Source organism: Lichenostomus cassidix, chromosome 8, assembly GCF_008360975.1.
Source record: "Lichenostomus cassidix isolate B80296 chromosome 8, HeHo_3.0, whole genome shotgun sequence".
Classification (NCBI taxonomy): Eukaryota; Metazoa; Chordata; class Aves; order Passeriformes; family Meliphagidae; genus Lichenostomus; species Lichenostomus cassidix.
In genome coordinates, this window is record NC_139489.1 from 5,295,080 (window position 1) to 5,315,907 (window position 20,828).

The window sequence follows — 20,828 nt, forward strand, 5'->3', positions numbered from 1 at the left end:
ATGAAATGTGCAATTAGAGCTCTTTGATTACCTGAAGAAGTTCAACACTTCACAAATTAGTACTCCAAACTGAAATACTAATGGAAAATTTTAGTTTGCTTCACAAGAAATATTCCAACATGTTTTGATGATGAATCTGCAAAACAATTGTGGATGTTTACTTCAATCCCTTTCAGTGTATACTGTTCCCAGTGAAAACAGCTGTTAAAATCTGAACTTCCCTGCAAAAATTCACTCTTTATTAACTTCACCATTTGTTAGAAAATTCTCTCATCAAAATAATTTCAAGATTCACAAGAACCTTCTGAGGAAACAAAAGTGGAGGGAAATGATAAATTAAGAAAAATACAACACAAATGCCAGATTTTATTGAGGTACTGCATTCACATTGGTTTGTGCACTGAACAGTCACATTTGGCAAAAGACAACCATGTTCATGGCATGAAGACACCACATTGAGATGGCACATGGGGAAAGCTCTAAATAAAGCTTGGTCAACATGGTGTGCCAAATTCTGCTCTGAGTGACAACTTTGTTATCTCACTGGAATTGCACAGGGTAGAGACAACAACCTGCATGGAAATGACTGACAGTGGTAGCTGATATGTACTAATCAAAAACACACAACTTTTCAGTACAGCAACCATACACAAACACATCCTGGCACAGCTTCAGATTGGCCTCTGGTTATTGACAGTGGTTGTAAGAGCCAGGAAACACATCTGGAAGGGTCACTCATGTTCTCGCAGCTTACAGTCACAGTCCATCCTTGTAGCTTAGAAAGTCTCTTGAAGCCACTTGGCTCTGTCAACAGCTTGTTTTGATGGAGGCTTTGTGAAGGATGCAGCTCTGTATCTGCAAAATGCCAATAACAGGTAAGAATAAGACTGAAGAGGGGAAGATTTTTATCCTCTGCTGCTTAGCAGAGTTGATAAGAAGATCCTACAAAAAAATCCAGAACAAACCATACAGCTCAATCCATTTCACTGGCATTATTTCTTTCCAAGCACCTTATTATATTCCTAACCTTTAGCATGTGAAGAACTACACCTCTAAAGGGCATTACTACAGCTGTGAAACACTAAGTGCCTCCTCTGGGGGTGTTTGTGAATGGGAAGCTCTGCTGCTGCTCCTCTGCTGGGCAAGTGAGGATTTCCCCTTGCATGTGATAAAGGCCAAAGGCACAACGGTGCTAAAACAAAACAAAAAAAGCTTTTGTAGATAAAGACAATCATTCATCTAACATTTCTATGCAGTGCCTCTTGGAAAATGCACCAGTAATATCTACATTAAACCGTGCATTTAATTTCTTTTTAATGACAGACATACTTGTAATGTGTTCCTTTAACCCTGAAAGATAACAGAATATATTCCAAACTACACTTGAGGAATTTCTATACAAATAAATTAATCTACTGCTCATTAAAGCAGGATTGATTCTGAGGTAAAGCACAACAGCTGTTGGTACAGATGGGTTGAAGCAAATGCTTGTCTGGAAATACACAAAATGGACATGCACTGAAGTCTGGCTGGATAATTTCAGCCAACTCAGCTCCTGACAGAAGTTCTGAAGCATGAAATCTTGAATTCAAGGCAGATGGCAACTAGCAGCAAAGAGCATCCTAACCAGCAAAGAACATCACTTCAGTACTGGTTCACTGAGAGAAGTGATGCTCATCTGAATTATCAGTGATACTTTTTGTAGATTCTAGATTATTTTCTGCTGAAGGCTCTGAGGATTACATTACAGAGTCCTGATGAACTTAAATTAAACCATGAGACACAGATGTAAACTTACATTTGTGTCCTCCCTCAGCACTGGCTGACAGCAGTGTGCTCTGGCAGCTGAGAAGGCAAACCCCACCCTGGGGTGTGTCAAACACAGATAACCAGCCGCTCAGAAGAGGGGATTATCCTGCTCTATTGAGCCTTGGTGCAGCCTCACCGTGAATGCAATGTGAGGTTCTGGGCTCCACAATTTAAGAAGGATGTTAAGGTTCTCTGAAGCATCCAGATGGGACCAACAAAGCTGGGGAAAGGGCTGGAAAGACACCTGAAAGGAGTGTCCCATGAGCAGTGGCTAAGGACTTCGGGCTTGTCTAGTTCAGAGCCAAGGAGGCTGAGGGGTGACCTCACTGCTCTGTCCAGTATCCTGAGGAGGGGGATGTGGAGAGAATGGAGAGGCCCTGGCACAGGCTGCCCAGAGAAGCTGTGGATGCCCCATTCCTGCAAGTGTTCAAGGGCAGGTGGGATGGAGCTCTGAGCAACCTGGTCTAGTGGAAGGTGTCCCTGCCCATGGCATTGGATGGGATCAAGATGATCCTGAATGTCCTTCCCAACCCAAACTATGCTGTGATTCTCTGATCTCTTCTCCCTGGTATCCAGGGGCAGGATGAATGGGAATGGTTCAAAGCTGCACCAGGGGAGTTTTAGACTGGACACTAGGAAGAATTTCTTTACTATTTAGTCAGCTATTCTTCTTTACTTGAGGAAGTTCTTCTATACTTGAGGATTTGGCTTCTCCTTTTTAACTACAGTACCTTGATTTTCATTGATTTCACTTTTGTTTTTTAAATCTCTGAACATTTCTCGAGGGCACTGAGATAATTCTGAAAGGTAGTTTTAGCCCCAGAGTCTTGCAACCCTTCTCAGGGTGGTGTCATTCATAAATTTTATATATGTGCTCTTTAGTCCTTCAGCCAAGCTCTTATTACTCATCTGGGATAGTGTACCAGACACTACTCAAGACATCCTTCTTCCCTCCAAAAATGTGCTTAAGAATGAGTCACTGAAAACTTCTCTTTGACTGCATTTTCATAAAGATCTGTAATCACAGCCACTTGTTCCCACTTATCTGACAGGCAAAATTACCTTGACAAAGAGAGAAATTAGATTGGTCTGTCATGATTTGTCTTCATGAAATCTGTGTCAGATTTTTCTTGTGCATAGCTCAACTATTTAATAATTTAATATATTATCACTCTAAGTTGGTAGCAATGCCTCCAGCTGCCTAGTTCCTCTCCCTTCCCTTTTTTAAGCTCAGAGCTGGGCTTGCCCTTTTGCTGGAAAAGAGCACGCAAACAAGCTTGAATTGTATGCTGAACCACACCAGTTGTAAGGGGTCCTGTTCCTAATTAAAACCCAGTGAATTTGGCAGTGGAAATATGCCTGCTAAAGGAAATCTAATTGGCACCTGTAGCTTTCTCACAGCAGTAGAAATTTGTAGCCACTGATGGACTGTCTGGCTTAATGCTGCACTGTGAAGTGGCTTCCCATGACAGGTGTGGGTATGAAATCTGCAACAAGCACATGTGAAAAGCAGGGGACAAAAACCAATTAGAGACCTGGAATTCTGACCAACACTTAGCCACAGTGTGTGTTGAAGGCCAGAAAAGATCCTGGCCTCCCTTTCCATTTTCACAGAAAGTTCCCAGCTTTTCCATTCTGAACGAGGAGGCAAAAAGGCTCACAGGCTAAGAACATAGTTTTCCTGAATTTAGCTCCAAGTGAAGTCTCAAGTATTTTGAGTCCTCACTACAATGCCAGCCTCATTTTGCAAAAAAAAAAAAAGAGTTGGGTAATTCATACACAAAAAAGCTTCCACAATTTTTGGTCTTTATACAATGAATGCATTCAAACCCTACACAAACCCTACACAATCCTTTGCAGCTGCCTTTCAATTCTCTCCCTGTAAGCAACAGTGGTTAGCAGGCACCCTATAAACATCAGCCTCTCTGCCACAACAGAAAAGCAGACAAACAGAAACATGAGGAAACAAGAGGCTCATGGCCTTCAGAAAGCAATGCCACATTCACAGACCTCAGCTCCTCTCAGCACTTGGCGCCTGCCTCAGATATTTTTGGATTTTCTCACTACAGACGGCTTTCTGACTGCAGGATCCATTTTAGTCTTCCCATGGCATTTTTCTCCCACAAGCCATTTCATTCGCAACAGCAGAAAAAAAAAAATGTGTGGAGGTGGTTAGGAGTTTTGAAATGAGTTTTGTTACAGTTCAGTATTTTTATAAGGACAAGCAGCCAAAATCAACCTGTTATGCCGATAAAGAGCTCTGAGAAAGATGCATTTGCACTTGGAATGTACAGGATGGCTTTTTTTAAGGGTGCAAGAGAAAATACATGATGCAGGGAACTCTTGACTTATTTACTTCCCTGCTCATCTGAAAACAGCTGCTGTGCAAACAGGACCACTTATTTTTCCTGTGACAGACATTGCTGATCTGCAGCTATTCTCACATCCTGTGGCTGTTCAGCCATGAGCTTTCACCCCCTGCAGAAAGTAAAATGCGTGTTTCATGCCATCTGAAGTCTGCATTATTCATAAATTCCTCATAAGTCTAAAGTACGACTCATCTGTACTGGGGTACATTTTAAACACCATTTTGCCTGGTCTGTGCCATAGGCAGTTTGGCCTTTACACATGATTTCAGCATAAAAATCAAATTTTTGCAAGATAACTCCCTCCAGTTCTGTATCAGAATTGACCTGGCACTCATTCCTGCATCCCCAGGAAGCAATGTATGACTAAACTGCCCACCAGAAACTTCACTGCTTTCACCCTTTGTCACACAGGAGACTTTCTGGCAATTCATCACTAAAGAAATTCTTTTGAGGAAGTTACAGTGTCTGCCTCCACAGTAAGCTCTGGTGCACCCAGGACAGCTCAGGGAAAGGACAATAACAGCATAAATGGAATTTAATCTTCTTTGGCACATAACCATGATGGAGTATTCATGTACCAGTAAATCTAGAAGAGATTTGTCTGGGGAAGGACTCTGTCCAAGTCTTTGCAGATACATCTCTGTTCAAGGACAGCATCGGGGCAGTGTACAAATAAATCAATCAGAGACAGTTTGCTAATGCTTTTCAGAAAGTGAAAAACCCACATAAAGAATCATGGCATTTATAAAATCCATGTAAAACAGAGTAGGGAGTATACAAATACAAAGAATAACACGAAAATAAATGTTCTTGTGGTACCTCTTTTCTTCACAGCATTGACAGAATCCATTCAGTGCCTCTGGTTTTTAACATATTGAACTCCCTCTGGCTTCACTGTCTGTAAAACAAAGGCATTTTTAGAAGAACTAACAGCATTATTCTTCCATCAGTTGCAAGTAGTAATACATAGATGTGCCCACTGCACTAGAAAAACCACAGTTCCTGGAATCTTCTACGATTTTTAGAGGATGAGAAAGATCAAAACCATTCCTCTTTGCATTCCTGGGCCTCAGGGAGGCTGCAATTATTAACTCACTTGGGTTAAAAAGGAATAAACATCAAAGTGAAGAGCAGTTTAAGGTAGCAGCACTATGGTATAAGTTGAGCTTGTAGCAGGAAATCAGAAAGTCTCCTGAAAGAAATCACATTAAAAATTTCCCATATTCAAGAAAATAGACTAGAAATCTCAAACTTTCATCGCTCTCCAAACATAATCAATCAATGCTGCTTTCAGTGCACCTCCATCCAGTGACCCCAAAGCTCTGTGTGTATATGTGGGGAGGCTCATAATACTTCTTTGCATGAAAGAAGCATTACCCATGTTTTATAGAAAGATTAAAGTGAGGACAGGTGCAAATAAATCCATTTTCAGTTAAGCATTTTACCAGCTTCCCACAAAATCCTTAGTTCTGGCATCTCCCATTTTTTGAGCCTTTGGTTTTGAAGCTGAGGAGCATTTGAACATTGTTCTTCAGAGCACAACTTCATAGGTTAACGTAGGTAATAGTTCATTAAAATTCCACCAGCTGCAGACACCTGATACAGACACCTGCTTGGGGCAGAAAGGTGGGAATCTTTTGATTCAGAGCAGATAACTTGAGTTTGCCCAACTGATCAGAGTAACTAAAGTGAAGGCAGCCTGCAGTAGATCACTGCAGGAAGGGAGAGAGATACTCTGCCAGTTTCTACTGATCCCTGCTGACAGCTGGGAAAACAAAGCCCTAGAAGAACAGCTTTTCCTAACCACACTTTCAACTTAAAGAATGAATATCAGGTAGGAAAAAATAAATTCATTCGCCTCCCACTTTCCTCATTCTGTTTGCAGTCCTGTTCTGTTTGTACTGTTTCCAGTACAACCTTCTGCTACTATGCTTCCCATGCTAGTCCCCATATCCATGAACAACAGGTTATATTTGGAGTCTCTCCTCCCTTTTCTCTGCCCTAAGTCTCCAGATGCTCCAACCCTGTACATGTTTCCCCTCTGCCAGGCTCCCTCCATCTCTCTCCCCAAGCACCAGGGCTCTGCTCCTCAGCCCACCCACAGCCCTGCTCCACTTCCTGGCCCCCAGGACTTCCTCCATCCCCCTGGCATTGCTGCCTCCCTGCTCTGCTGCTCTCAACTCCATTAATCCCATCCCTCTCCCACATGCTCCCAGGAGCATTCAGCTCCTTGCAGTTTCCTCTTTTATCTACCCCCTCCAAAACCTCTCCCTGCTTCATCCTGTCATCTAATTCTCCTTATGGAGCCCATCTATCTTCCTCCCAGGCCTCCCTGTATATCTCATTACCCTCTAATTCAACACCATCTTTGACCTCATTTTCCACTTCCCCAAGTGTGGGCCAACACAAAGAGAACAGAAAAGATAAACTTAACTGGGCAGGGTACTTTTCTCCAAGAAAGTGTGTGGGGAAGGGATTGAAAAACAGGTTTCCTATATCCAAAAGGGATGAAAAGTTGAGAATTCTATTATTTTATTAACAAAGCAGACTGGGAAAGGGAATTATTTGTTATTGAAGTCTTTTGAAAGCTGCATTTTATTTTGTTTGAATTGAACAAGCTATGCAGTTTGGTTTCAAAAATGAAAAAATGGGATTTGATAGTTTGACATTTCAAAAAATCTGTACAATAACATTTAAGCTAAGACCTTAGTTGCAACCAGGTTATTTCAGATGTGATTTTAAAAAAAGAAGAAAAAATAATCCTTATCAGTAACAGAGGAAGGCACTTTACTTTTGAAGCCTACAGCAGCTATGAGTATGTTTGTAGTAAAAAAACTGACTCCTAATGAGCTGCAAAAACCTCACTGCTACAAGAAAGTCAGGGAAATTTAAAAGCCGAGGAGTCCAATTTAATCTTTCCTAGTGATGTACCCTTCCATTAAATTTGAATTCCCAGTTCCAAAATGGAAATTTTCATTTCCTAAAGAAAAAAAAATTTTCTGTTTTTTCAATGAGTTGAGCCCATTTGGCTGATTTTTCCCCATAGAGAAATCTGAGGTAGATGATTGACAAAGATAAAAGTAGCCTAACTGGGGAAAAATTAAGGCCAGCTACAAGAACACCATACAGTTGATATTACTCCTAAACCTAGAAGGCGAAGTTATCCATGCCTGCCCCAAAAGCCAAGCAGTGCCTCTGAATTCAGAGAGCAGCTATCTGCTTTCAGAACCAATAGTCAGATAATTGTACTGAGCTAAGAAGGATAATGTGTGAGAGTTTCGTGCTTTTTCATCAAAATACCTGAATACTTCATATATTTGAATCATGCCCCATGAGGAATCTTTAATTAAGGAGAGAAATAGGGACAGGAAAGTCACCTGGCTATTTTTCAAGCTGTGTTTTTCCTTATTATAAAATGAAACCATGAACTTTTGCATACTATGATGTCACTGCTTTGCAAGAACAAGGAATTAATAACTGCTATTAAAGCACATTTTCCCCAGCACTTATGATTAATTTACAAGGCCACAGTTCGTTCACACTCCAACCCAAAGGTCCCTGCTGTCTGACTCTGAATGCATTACAGAGGTCTTCCTGTGCTAAGTTTTAAGGGAAAAGTATTAGTTACCATGATAAAGTGTAATTTGTTATTCATGCCTTGCAGAGGTATAGAACACTTCATCTCGAAGGTATTTCCACACCTGACACGAATACGGAGGATACTCAGATAATGTGTTTAAAAACTGTTTGGGTCACCAAGGTGGAGAGTCTCTCTCTACCTTTTATATCTCTGATGGCAGAGCTCGTTCTCAGGAGCCAGCAGAGATGATCACTCCTCTCCCATCAGCTGCCTGGTCAAGGCAAGTGTATGTACACCTTTCCCAGAGCTGAGCAGCAGATGTGCCTCTGGATTTCTCCTTTTCTGCCTGTTTACCGTTCCTAACCTGACTATTATGCAATATTTACTCAGTCCTCCTTAACACTAGCACTGGGAGGATGTTCAGCATTATTCACTCAGCTTTAACAAAACATTTGCAATCTTGTGACCTTCTAGTTCCCCACATTCTCTTTTGCACAAAGAGAAGTTTTTTGTTCGAAGAAGAACAAAGCATATGACCAAATTTCCTTTCACTGTGAATAAATACATAATGTTTGCATGCTCAGGGCTTGGATTTCTTTGAGGCCTTTTTTAAAATCACTGTTACAGTTCTCCAGCCTTCAAATGGCAGAAACAGAAACATCTACAATCAGTTCAATGAAAAATACTTTATCTCTTTAAAGAGCTGAAAGAGCAACTGAAATGTGGGATTTTCTCCCTTGTCTGCACATACTGTCTTGCATATTATGGATCAATTCTGCACTCTGCACTAGGGCACTACAAATAGAAATGTCTAACTCTGGTAACACTTAAGTCATTCTTCCTTGTCTATACCAGTGACTGAGCTCATTTTTCCTGAAATTCAGTGCTCAGATTAAAATGCAAAATTTTGCTAGGGCTAAAACATCCTTAGCTAACTCAGGAACCCATTCAATAATATCTGTAGTGATGCTGTGGAAGACTGTTAAGGCATAAACAGAGGCAAATTCCAGTTGATACGCCTTTTGTAGAATCAGAAACTTTAATAAAGGGCTTCACATTCAGTTTATTTGATTTATCATTGATTTTGAAATTTTTTCTGCAAAAATTCAACCATTCCACTTGTACATTTAGTAGATCTTTGATAAGGCCACAGAACAATGACCAACTTTGGCTATTACATGAGGTAGGAAAGGCATAAAATAATCAATTGTATGTTTAATGAGATACAAAACTCCAACTGAGTTGATGTATGAAATGGGTGAAATTGAATATAATAAAAAACACTGCTTTCAAAAATGAGTGCTCACTGAGTGCTCCAGGGACACAGATGTTGCACAATACCTGAAGTGTGACACAGCCTTCATCTAAAGGCAAAATTATGCTAGTTCAGAAAAAGCTGTGTTGAACTGAGTTCACTCTTAAAACTCATGGTCCTCAGGCCTGCAGTTTTCTGAAGCATCTAAAAAAATGGTTCAATTTTTTTATTTGTTTTTACTCTCTGTACAGGGTCATGCTGAAATCCCAGAAGAACTGAAAGATGAGGAGAGAGGCTGTTTTTATTGTTCCCCAGGCCTGCAAGCACCTAACCAACCATCTGGTCAGACACTCAGCCCTTGCACAACTTCCATGTGAAAGAAACACAAGTATGACTAAGAGAAGCACTCAGGCTTGTCAGTGAAATGCTAAAATATTTCCAAAGATCTCTCAACCTTGGCAATGCAACTGGCTTTCAATTTCCAGCAATCCACCACACCAACAGTGAAGGCTATCAGAATTTAGATGTGAAAAAATTGTCATTCGAAGCAGCCAAAGAAGCAGAATAATAAAAGTGAAAACACAGGATGAGAGCAAAGTCAAAGCCATGTTTAAATACAAAGGCATTTGTCTGAGCAAAGCTCCAAACCATACAGGAGATGGCTGGGAAAAAGCAAAGATCTCTCAGTTTTCTGGACTCAGTTTTTTTCTCATAACATTTGGAATTGTGACACAGAATGCCTACATGAATCCTGGGTCATCAGTGGGGGAACTTGGGATCCTTTTCCCTGCATGATAGGAAGAGAGGAACAACATTTACTACCCAAGCAGGATGTGGGTTTGCAGCAGAGTTCAATTCCCTACAGAAAGATGGAATTGCTTGGCAGCAGTGATGCAATAGCAGCTGCCTCCTCCCCAGCTCCCCATGTGCCAAACATGTCTGGCACAAAAACAAAAGGCATGAGAAATACAGCACTGCTGTCCTGGCAATGGATTAAGAGCTGATGCCATAGCAGGAAAACGTGAGGGAAGAAGTTGAACAGCAACACATTCAAAAGCATAATGCCAGTTTATAATTAAAACTCAACCATCTTGTAGAAGAGCACGAGAGCATTTTGTTCATCCCACCCAAGAGTTTATTTAGCCTGTTCTAGGTAGCACATCTTAATTCCGCTCTCTCTCCAGGACAAGTGTGAAGTTTTCAATTTCCAGATTAGTAGCAGTTTGCTGAATGTGTGACTTCAGCAGCTTGCTCATCTTACACAGCTACAAAGGGAAGCTTTGCAGTTCCTGACAGCTTTATGAACCACTTTTAAACCAAAGCCTGCATTCTCTGGAGAACAAAATTAGACATAGGATGCTTGGTAAGAAGTGGACTGTGTTAACTAGACACTCAGGAGGGGGCTTACTGCTCCATAATAAGCTATAATTACAGTAACTCATTGGTCATTTACTGCCATGCAGGTATAGCATTTTAAAATAATAAATAAAAAGAAAATTTGAGATATGGGGACTTTTTCTAAGAATTATTCCCCTTTTTCAACTTCCAGTGCGTAAATAAGTACAACATTCCTTTCATTTCCTACGACTTTACGGGTTGAACTGCTGAAGCCACATTTAAATATTTAGGCAGTCCAAGACAAAGGGTGAAACTTATCACACCCTGTCATGCCAACAAGACTTGCAGTCAGATTTCACAAATGTAATGAAGCGGAGCAGCAGCAGCAGGTTTTTCTGTGTGAGTTGGTTAGTGCTGATTACATGCACTGTTCCTGCAGGCATCTGCCAACACAGTCTAGGCACAAAGGTATGGACTACTGGTACTGGAATAAAAAGTCTTAGGCTTCAAAGAATGGATCCTATGTCAGGAAGAAAGGAAAAAAAAAAGAATGACTTCTCTCTGTCACAAGCAAATACCCTTAAAAATCTCTCCTGAGATTCTTATTCCTAGAATGAATCACTACTATTTGTTTATGTACTCTTGAGAGGAAATCCAGAGCAACTAAGAAAATAAGTCTCTTTCTGATTAAGGGGCTTATTTGTTTCTCCCTCAGTACTGCAAACTTTTACACTCTTCCTACTACTAAATAAATATACCAAGCTTGTGTTGAATATTTTGAATTTGGTACAGATTTCACAGAGCAGGCAAAACAGCAGGATAGCTTGATTACATCTTGACATCCCCCATCAGAAAGAAAATACACGCTGCTGGATTCCACCACATCCATTTAAAGACAAAGTAAGGCTTTTCCTCTGCAGGTGATAATGCACATCAATAACAACTGCTCTTACCTGCCATCTGTAAGCTTAAGCCAGTATCCAGTTTGCTGCGTGGCTTGGTGCTGATAAACAAATAACAGAGAACACACACAGTGATGATAAAAGCAAAGAGGACCACTGCTGCTATTGACAGGCCCACGAGTGCTCCAACACTAAGAGAGAAAAACAGAGAAATTAAGTGTATGAACAGCCTGGGGGACTCATTAAAACAATGGTCAAGATGATGTCTGGAGTTTACTTGTACTCAGGCATGGGAGTAACTGTGTATTTTACTGTAAACAAAAGTTTAGAGCTCAACACTTCAATTGGATAAACTGCAGTTATTTCACTGCCCTCTGAAGGGTCAATGTCATTACACAGCCGATGAACATCTGGCCCTCAGTGACATTTCCTGCATACAGCTCCTGAGTCTAATTTAAAGCATATTTATGAAAATCAGAAATAACTTCATGCAGTAATTATCAACAGTGAGATCAAAAAGTTCTTTGGTGCAATACATATTCCTAGATAAGCAAAATATCACATGCATACACACAGAGATTCTAGGGCTCCGGGCAGCTCAAACAACATGACTATTAAAGCTGTATTTTCAGTCTGAAATGCCATTTTTATAGTAAAAAAACATGCAAGCCATGTTATTCAATTCTGTTAGCAGCTCTGCAGAGCAGGGTGGAGTAGCATAATCATTGCTGTGCCCTTGTTAATGCAATAAATTTCCAATCATGACTGGAGAAATTCTCCTCTGATCTTCACAGTAAAAGGAAAACTGAAGCTGAGTTCATTTACACACAGTATCAAAGGCATCAAAGAAGCAGGAATTAATTACTCTGGAGGCCAAACATACAGTACTATATGTAGATTTTATCAAGGTACTACTCCTGCAGGATAAAAGCCACTTTATACATCTCCCATAGGCATACAGGGAGACAGTATATGTGTATACAGAAATCTCTCCTTATTTCCAACCCTTATTCTCAAGTCTTTTCCTAATATAAAATTCTCATGATAAAATAAAGTTCCTAATACAGTATAGTCTAGCTATCATTTCCTACACTCTCCTGGGCCATTTGATGCCTTCCATGTTCCAGTCCTCTATTCTACAGTCCATGCCAAAGATCCTGACTTCTGGTGAAATTGAACAGCAGCCTTTTGGTCACAGATGAGAAGTCCAAGGATTGAGAATCCTATTACTGCTCTGGTATATTTACAATTTTGACAGACGTCAAAAGGACAGAAGAGAGATGAATGTCTTGAATTCTACAAGCTCCATCTTCTAGTCATAAAAATGCTTTTATATATCACTGCTATCAGTGAGAAGTCAATTCTACTGTGGCCTTGCAGAGAGATGAGAAGAATTGTGCCTTGGGATATTTTTATGAATTTTACATTCATGCTACTGCAAAGCTTCTCTACAAGCTCCCATAGCACACAGATATGTCCACAGGAGAAACTCTTAAAATCAGCAGGATAAGAACAGCAGATATTGCTCTGACTTTCACATGCGGTTTTCATTAGTGACTGGCCAGAATCGGTAATGAAGGTTGTGTAACATTTAGCTTCATGCACAGCTCAAATAATTTGTTATCAGCAAAATGGTTCTGGAAAGAACAGCTTTACCCTTCTGAAGATTTTTAATGGTATTTATCATCTGCATCAACTAGGGTGTCCTTATGTGTTTGTGCATATAAGCACATATTAAGCAAAATTTTCCTTATTGTTTTTTGCAAACAAAACTTGCAGGCAAGCGATATTCTGCTTACTATGGAATCTGAATATGACCTCCAGTCTGAGATCTCAAATGGGTTCTGGCCTTATTTTTGCATTTTCACTTGGAACACCTTGACCCAAGTAGAAGAAACAGAAGAAGTACACATTACAGGAGACTGAATAGTCATAGAATGAAGAGATACAAACAAGGCTCTTCAGAAACAGTTATCTGTGCTCTTTTGTCATGACAGTACAAGCCCTATTGTAAGATTCCATTTAAATTCCAGGCTACAATGCAGGACTAAGGAGATTGTTCACCATTATCCAAATATTGAACAGCATCAGCTGCCCTAAGGCCAAGTACATATTAATGATTATATGTTTTTCTATGCAGGCAACTGCTACTTCTTGGTTGTAGCTCTCCTCCATACAGTTGAAGAAGGTGATATGAACAACACAGTTGTGTATTGCACAGCACAATGCATCTTCAGTATTACTACACAACCTGTGTAAGACGCTTTGTGAGTTATAAATGGCAAAGGTAAGAAAAACAGCTCCTGAGTAACTCTCCAGGTCAAAGAATCATCATAGGTTATGTGCTACCAGAAGTGTTTCTCCTGGTCCAGCAGCAACATGAGAAGATCTCACCAGCATCACAAAACCAAATAGATACTCTGATTCCACTTCCAGAATGAATCATAAATCAGGACAATTTGTACTTACTCTTTTTAAACACAATGTTTCAATACCAGATTGTTCTCAAACTGCTGAAGCCATCAACCCACAGAGAAGGTATAATTAAGTTCTATAAGATTAATTTGAGTTAAAGTTTGGGGATGGGAGGTTTATTCTTAATTTATCTAATTCAGAGAAATGTCTTCTGCAGCTCCGAATACTGATGTTTCTTAACAAAATCTTTTCTTTCTTTATTAGTAAGTAAAACTCATCAGAAACAAAACACCAAATAACTATGATCACTGACAATTTTAACAATTACACTCCTCTGAAAATAGACAACCTTACAGCATGTCCTCTAGATTCTACAGCAATTATTGTGGTGCTGCATATTTGCTCAGAAAAGCCCTTGCTGAAAGCATTTTGCTCCCCTCCATTCTTTACCTGAAGGTCACCCAGCAGTCAAATGGTAACAGTCTGCAGGTCTCCAGGTGTGCCTTCAAGATCAGTCTTCTGCCAGCAGAGACATTGAACAAGCAAACTAAAAAGTCCCTCTTGCCCACAGCTGTGGCCTCATTAGTGAGCAAAACCCTCTGCATTAGCAGCCCACTCAATCCCAAAGCAATGATCTGGCATAAAAATGGCAAATAAGGCCTTGGAGGTAACCCTGACATGAGCAATGTTAAGCTTGGTAGATGATCCAAACAGAACGGAGCCCTCCCCAGTTACTTTCCACATAAAGACAGAGCCATAGCACACATTTCACTGATGCTGCTACTGCTGTTGCACTGAGTGCCACATCCAGGCCTGCAGCACAGCCAAAGGCTTCACTCAGCAGAGAGGCTCCACTCCACCAGCAGCCTCCCCAGGGCTCTCCACAGAGCCACTGAGAGGGTCATCGACTAGTCTGTCAGTGGATGCTCAGCATCACACCCTACAGTTATTTTTAGTCCATAAAATTAGTCCATCCACAACAGCAACAGCTAGGGAAAATTTAAATATTGGCTGAGCAGAGGCAGTATTGCCCACTGATAGACTAAAAGGAAGCTCATGAGTCACCCGGATCCGAGTAAATCAAATGTTCCCAATGCCATTGTTGCAGTGACGTGTTGTTCGTAGTATCTGCAAAGCACACAGATAAATATTCTCAAGAGGCTGGAAGAATGGGCATACAGAAACAAAAGACTTGCTATTTTGGAAAGCCAAAACAGAATCCTGGAGATTGGTACAGCCAAGCAAAGCTTGGCCTCAGTATTAGGCCACCATGGCCCTATGGGTATTAATAAGGAAAACATTTTGAGTAAAATCTATACTTGGCTTGACAGGATTTTAATCAAATATTTATTATTACATGCAACTTAAAAAACACAGCTTTGCAATAGATATTATAATTCTATTTGATACTGAAAGATGCAAAATAAAACCTCACAGAAGAGTGACAAAAATAAACCTAAAATATTTTAATACAAAGAGAAACAAAAAGGCTGACTGAACATAATTGCTGCAGTACAAATACTACATGTTCAGCATTTCTCCCCTTCCACTCAGCTTGGGAGGTAAAGCAGATGTGCATGCACAGCACACTGCTCTGGAGGCTAAGCTGCTCAGTGTTTTCCTAACTGGTGTTTTATAGCATGTGTGTTTTGTGGTTTCAAAAGCTGAATAACCTTCTGATGAATTCTGCCTTTTCCTAATGTTGCCTTCCCTGTTCCATGGGTTCCTGACAGCTGTAAGAGACAGCAAAATGCATCCATCTATGCTGATTCTATGCTGAAATCAGGTTTACAGATATATGATTTAACAAAAAAAGAAAGAAAAAGGAACTATATTATTTGATTTTAAATACCAGCCAGAAAAGAAAAAAAGGCTAAGTCATAAATTAATAATATTAATTACATTTAAAAATTCCAGGGGAAATATAAAATGTCTCAGAGTTGCTCAATGGTCTATTATCCATGATAGTCCAGCAGCTCCCAGTACAGCAGGTGTTAGGATGTTGCCAAATATTGCAGTTTTTGCAGGAGTGAGAGGGGAAAAGAGGGTTCCATGTTGCTAAGGAATAGGGCAGTGTCTGGTTCTAAACATAGTACAAGCAATAGAGCTTTGGCAAGAAAAAAGAAGAGCATAGACCTTCAAGAAACTATTGCTGCAGGTTGCCAAGGCTGCTGGCTTCTCCAAGAACTGCTTCCATCAGAGCTGGATGCCAAGGGGTCTGGCCATGCTGCTCCCACAGCAGGAAAAACTCAAGTGAAATGTGCAATAGTTTCGTTAAATTCTACCTGGTGTGTCACCAAACTGAAGTTATCCCCGAGATATCACCAACCACTTGTGGTGCAGTCAGTCACGGCTTTCAAATATCTGGGGGGAGTCAAGCACATGGAGATTTAGGAAAAGAAACCGAAAGCTATGGAGTACAGCAAAACCTAAAACAGTTCCCCCATCAGATCTTACAACTGCTTTCCCTTCCTCAATACATTCTATCCCCAGACTTATCTTGGCTGGTTTGGCTAACTCTTGCATAGTTTTAAGTCTTAAGGGTTTCAAGTCTTACAAGTGTGTCCTCAAAGGCAGAAAGAAGCATTTTAAGGATTATTTTAATATATGGTTGGTACCAACCAATATAAGTAACAGTCTAGTGATCACCAAAACATTCTGAGAGGCCAGGAAATATTATTTTTATGTTTTTCTTTAACTCTAAATTGAACTATCATGTGAAAATGTACACAGTTTTCAAAATGTTGTAATATTATCATGTTTCCAGTGTGTTAATAACTAAAAATTATTTTATTTGTTACTGAAAACATTTATAGGAAGTAGTTCAATTCTAACCACTCAGTAACTTTGCTTAGAGGGGTAAATTGTATTTATTCACCTATTTTCTACAATTAACATAGTCAGTTATGGCAGAAGTTAAGCACAACCAAAACACCATGAATGGCAATTTCCTTGAGTCCTTTTATCATTTAGGGCTACTGTAGAAAGAAGAAAAAAAATCCTTAATTTTCAAAGTTTGGGCACAAATTTCTGACTTAGGTGAATGCTAAGCAGTCACTTCTCAGACCCTACAAAATCTTTTTAAAGAGTTTTCAAAGAGATGTTTCATTAAAGCCTCTCCTGGGATTCAGTTCTTGGAGGTAGTTTCTGAAAAGATCAAGCTTTAAGAGTCTTCACTACAACATCTCATCCAGATGAGCTGCTGGCACTTGCAGCTTCCTGATATAAAATCTTTAATGTCAGGATCAGAATTAGGATGAAGGGAAAACACTGCCTTGTTAACCTGCTGCAGCCTATGAAGTGTCAATAGGCAGATGGATAGAGGAACCCAGCAGACAGTGATAGATGTCTCAAAAAGCCTTTGGACAAAGCCCTGCACTGAAAGTGGGGTTAAAAAGACTGAACTTACATGGGCTTAGGGAAAGGTTTTGTTACAAATTTAAGGCTGCTTAAAAGTGTGAGGAGCAAAGTGCAAGGCTAAGTGATCTCTTTTCAGTGTAAAGAGAAGTCACCAAGACTGATTTTTATTCGTATCTTCATCTATGACCTGGTGAAGAATGGTATCTGGGTTTTTGATGATCCTAAGCCACTCCAACCCATCAAATGCTGAAGGCAAGGAACACTAGAAGACTTGCAGAAAACTGAGTGAACAAAAGTGATGTGACGCAAAAGTGATGTACACGAGTTTCAGTGCACATAATGTAATGTACAAAGAACAAAACCAAGCCTACAGCAATAAACTCAGAACAGGCAGTTCTGAACTCAAGAAAAGTTTTAGTCTTCGGTGACAGCTCACTGAAATCACAGAGTCAATGTGAACTGACAGCCAAAGACATCAGCAACAGATTGGCCACCAACAGGAAGGATTTTGAGAGCAAGACTGGAGGCAGAATTTGGCCATTCTGTAGAACCTTGCTACACCCACACCTTGGCCATGCAGCTCCAGATTATGCACCTCTAAGATCAGCACTGTGGAGTGAAAAACAGTATGGATGAGATGCAACTAAAACAATTGGCATGACATAGCATCTGACTCAACAGTAATCCAAAAGCTGCTCAGTTTGGAAGGGTGAAAGCTGAGAATTGATGCACCAAATGCTTACAGCATTTTAAACACTGTGCATAAACTGAATCTGCAATTGCTGTTCACCAAATCTCACAATTCTAATACCAGAGAGCACTCAGGAAAACTAGTAGGGAACAGTATAAAACAGATAAAAGGATCTATCTTCAAACAGCAGGTAGTGACTTCTGCCACCAGGGCTGCAGAAGTGGACGGTATAAGCAAGCCCAGAAAGGGATTTGACAAAATCAAGGATAACAAGTCCATAAGGACATAGTGAAAGCCCCATGCAGAGGTGTGCTAACATTCTGACAGGACCAGCGTGGATGCTGTGGAGTCTGAGGGGAATCAGGCACAGAAGGCAGCTGGGCTGGCTGAGCGCAGCTCTCCCTGCCGCTGCTGGAGATCCAGCCAGAGCCAGGCAGATCCTCGCACAATCCCGGGAGAGCGCCAGGCTCATTATCTGCCCCTTCCGAGTGGAAAGTTACGCGGTGTTTTATTCACGCGGAAAAGTAGCTCAAGTCACTAGGAACTTTATGCACGCAGCAGCTTACGCGCCGCTGCCCCGCGCCAGCCGCTCCCCTCACACCCACAGGGCGGGAGATGCTCCGGATGCTCTGCCACAGGCACCGAGCGCTTCCCAGCGCTTCCCAGCGCTTCCTCACCAAGACCCCGAGTTATTTCCTTCAGAAACTACCCTGGCACGAGTAAAAGTCTCTCTGGGCTGAAGATGCAGCTCTACCGCTACTCTCGGCGGGACAAAGGCAGCCCGAAAGTTCCCGGCTCCAAGTACCTCACAACACACACCGAGCCGAGCTCGGGCGAGCAGGGCTCTCCCGCCCGGAGCCTTTCCCCCGGCAGGCACCGCCGCTGCCCTACCTGAGCCACCACATGTAGCTGTGCTCGTAGGGGAAGAAGCTGTGGGGGTCATCGCAGCAGTACTTGACGTCCTGGAAGCCGCAGCAGAACACGGCGCGGGCGTCGCCGCCCGCCCGAGGGCAGCTGAACCCGCTCACCAGCACCTTGTCGGCGTTGAGGTAACTGCTGCACTCGGCGCTCATGGCGAGGCCGTCCGCCCGCTGCCCGACCGGCGCCTCGGCTCGGCGGCACCCGGGCGGGAGGGGAGGCGAGGCGAGGCTGTGGCGGGCGGAGCCGGGCGGGCAGGGGGCTGCGCTGGGGCGGGAGCGCCGCGCCCACTGGCCCGGGGCCGCCACAGGGCGGGGAGAGGCGGGAAGAGCCCGCGCCCTCAGGGCAGGCGGGGAGGGCGGGAGAGGGCCGTGAGGGACAGGCCAGCCCCCGGGCTGCCGAGCGCTCCCTCAGCGCTGGTCCCACGGCGAGGGGAGATTTCAGGGGTCTGTCCTCACCCGTAACCTGGGTGGGGTCACAGGACAGGCAAAGCGAGGGCATGGGGAGGAATGACACTTCTGTAGGACTCAGGACTCCTTGGCTTGATGAGTGGGGAAAAGCTCCAGTTCAAAACCAGGCTCAGCACTTAAAGATGCACTGCATAAAGCGAGGGGATGAATGACGGTGATGTGGCTGTGGAAAGACTCCGAGAGAGATCAGGAGAAATCAATGAGTGTTGAATATCAACAATGAAAAGATTACAATGAGATTGTGTGAGAGTTGTAACTTCATCGCTTGAGTTGTTCTGATGAAATCAGATATAGTGAGATCAATTATTTTCAGTATAAAATCAAGGATTGACTTATTTGAAATGTACACAGGAAAATGATCTACCAAAGACCAGAAGGCAGCCTTTTCACCTCAGTTATGTCAGTACGTGTCAGGATTTACTTGTGGCTCTTGTGTTACTTGGGATTAAGAGAGCAGTCTCCTGGTAATTTGATTCACAAAGAGATGGAAACTGTTTTTCTGTGACTGAGGAAGGTCTCTAATGAGGGAAGGATGGGTGAATCTCAGCTCAAAAGCCATCAGTTGGTTGCCCAGATGGTGTGTATGCATCAGGCAGCTAAACAACATGTGGTGTGGCTCAAACTAAGAACTACAGTGGTAAATGTCATGCTTTTGGAGACTGAGTCAAGACTTTGTGAAGTTGCCAATACTGTGTTCAGAACTAAGTAAGTCTTACAACTTCCTGGGATGGAGAAACATCTAATTCCAGTCTTATAGGTATTAATCTTTTGAAATGTCTTTATGTACCCTGTTCAGTTGCTAATAACTATTTTCTTCCAAAATGTCAATTCCTTTGCTTGTGTTTCTCTCTTTATCCCTCTGGGGTTGTTTTGGGGTTTTTTTCATCTTGTTCTTTCTGGATCTGTTTTCACTGAGGTTCTGTTCATACCAAAATTCAACAACCATGGCAGAAAGTCATGAATCCAGGAGTCATTCAGTTCACCTTTTCAAGAGAGCATTCCCAAATCAAGTGGTCAAGAGAAGTTTAAGAATATAGAATGTTTTGGTTATTTTTGCATTTCACATTGGTTTTCTTTATTTTTGGAAGATTTTTTTCTCATTATTCAGAACTCAGATGACTATTTTCCTCTGAGAATTATTACTGCAGTGATTTGAAAAAAATAAAATTACCCATCACAGTTTTATGCTCAGTCTTACACAAACTTTCACTCACACTTAATGAATATAAGGTAGGTCTGTGTCAGAGTTGGAGTAAGGGTGGATTCTTTATCCAAATTTAAAGAAATTTGGTTCAAAGAAAGCTGAAATGTTTTGAGGAGGCAACATCTTTTTCTTTTTTCACCAATCAGTATACTCATTTATACCATGCAATGAATTTGTACTTGCCATGATTACTGGGTGACAATAATTAGTGTGCTTTGTTGTTCCAACTATTTGGAAAGATTTATATAAAGCATTGGAAATTACCTTTGAGTTATCTACCTCAGTGACTGAATTAACTATGTAATTGCAGGGGGATTGAAATAAAAAACCATTCTCTTTTGATGAGACACTCAGAAACAGGATTAGAAGTGGGAGTGGGAGGCTCTTCACTGACCAGTGCAACATGTGCATCATCTTTTATGTCAGAAGAAAACAACATCCCATTCTGTTATCACTCCCATTACAAAACATATACCTCTTCCGGTAAGAGCTGGTGGTTTAGACCTCATAAAATGTG

At 41.5% G+C, this 20,828-nt stretch overlaps 1 protein-coding gene across 1 annotated transcript; it reads right to left on the reverse strand.

Annotated features, from left to right (window-relative positions):
- Positions 1–217: 217 nt before the first annotated feature.
- Positions 218–18,966, reverse strand: SHISAL2A (shisa like 2A). The gene is made up of 4 exons (XM_085067585.1): positions 18,611–18,966; positions 11,305–11,444; positions 4,998–5,076; positions 218–855 (listed from the first exon to the last, which is right to left on the reverse strand). Exons 1-3 carry the CDS (start codon positions 18,790–18,792, stop codon positions 5,045–5,047), a joined length of 354 nt encoding a protein of 117 aa, XP_084923711.1. The 5' UTR covers positions 18,793–18,966; the 3' UTR covers positions 218–855; positions 4,998–5,044.
- Positions 18,967–20,828: the final 1,862 nt, after the last annotated feature.

Coding starts and splice junctions, on each gene's coding strand:
- SHISAL2A (XM_085067585.1), bottom strand. CDS start 18,792: ATGAGCGCCGAGTGCAGCAGTTACCTCAACGCCGACAAGGTGCTGGTG. Junction 11,445..18,610: donor AGCTACATGTGGTGGCTCAG/GTAGGGCAGCGG, acceptor TTTCTCTCTTAG/TGTTGGAGCACTCGTGGGCC. Junction 5,077..11,304: donor CTTAAGCTTACAGATGGCAG/GTAAGAGCAGTT, acceptor TTTGTTTTACAG/ACAGTGAAGCCAGAGGGAGT.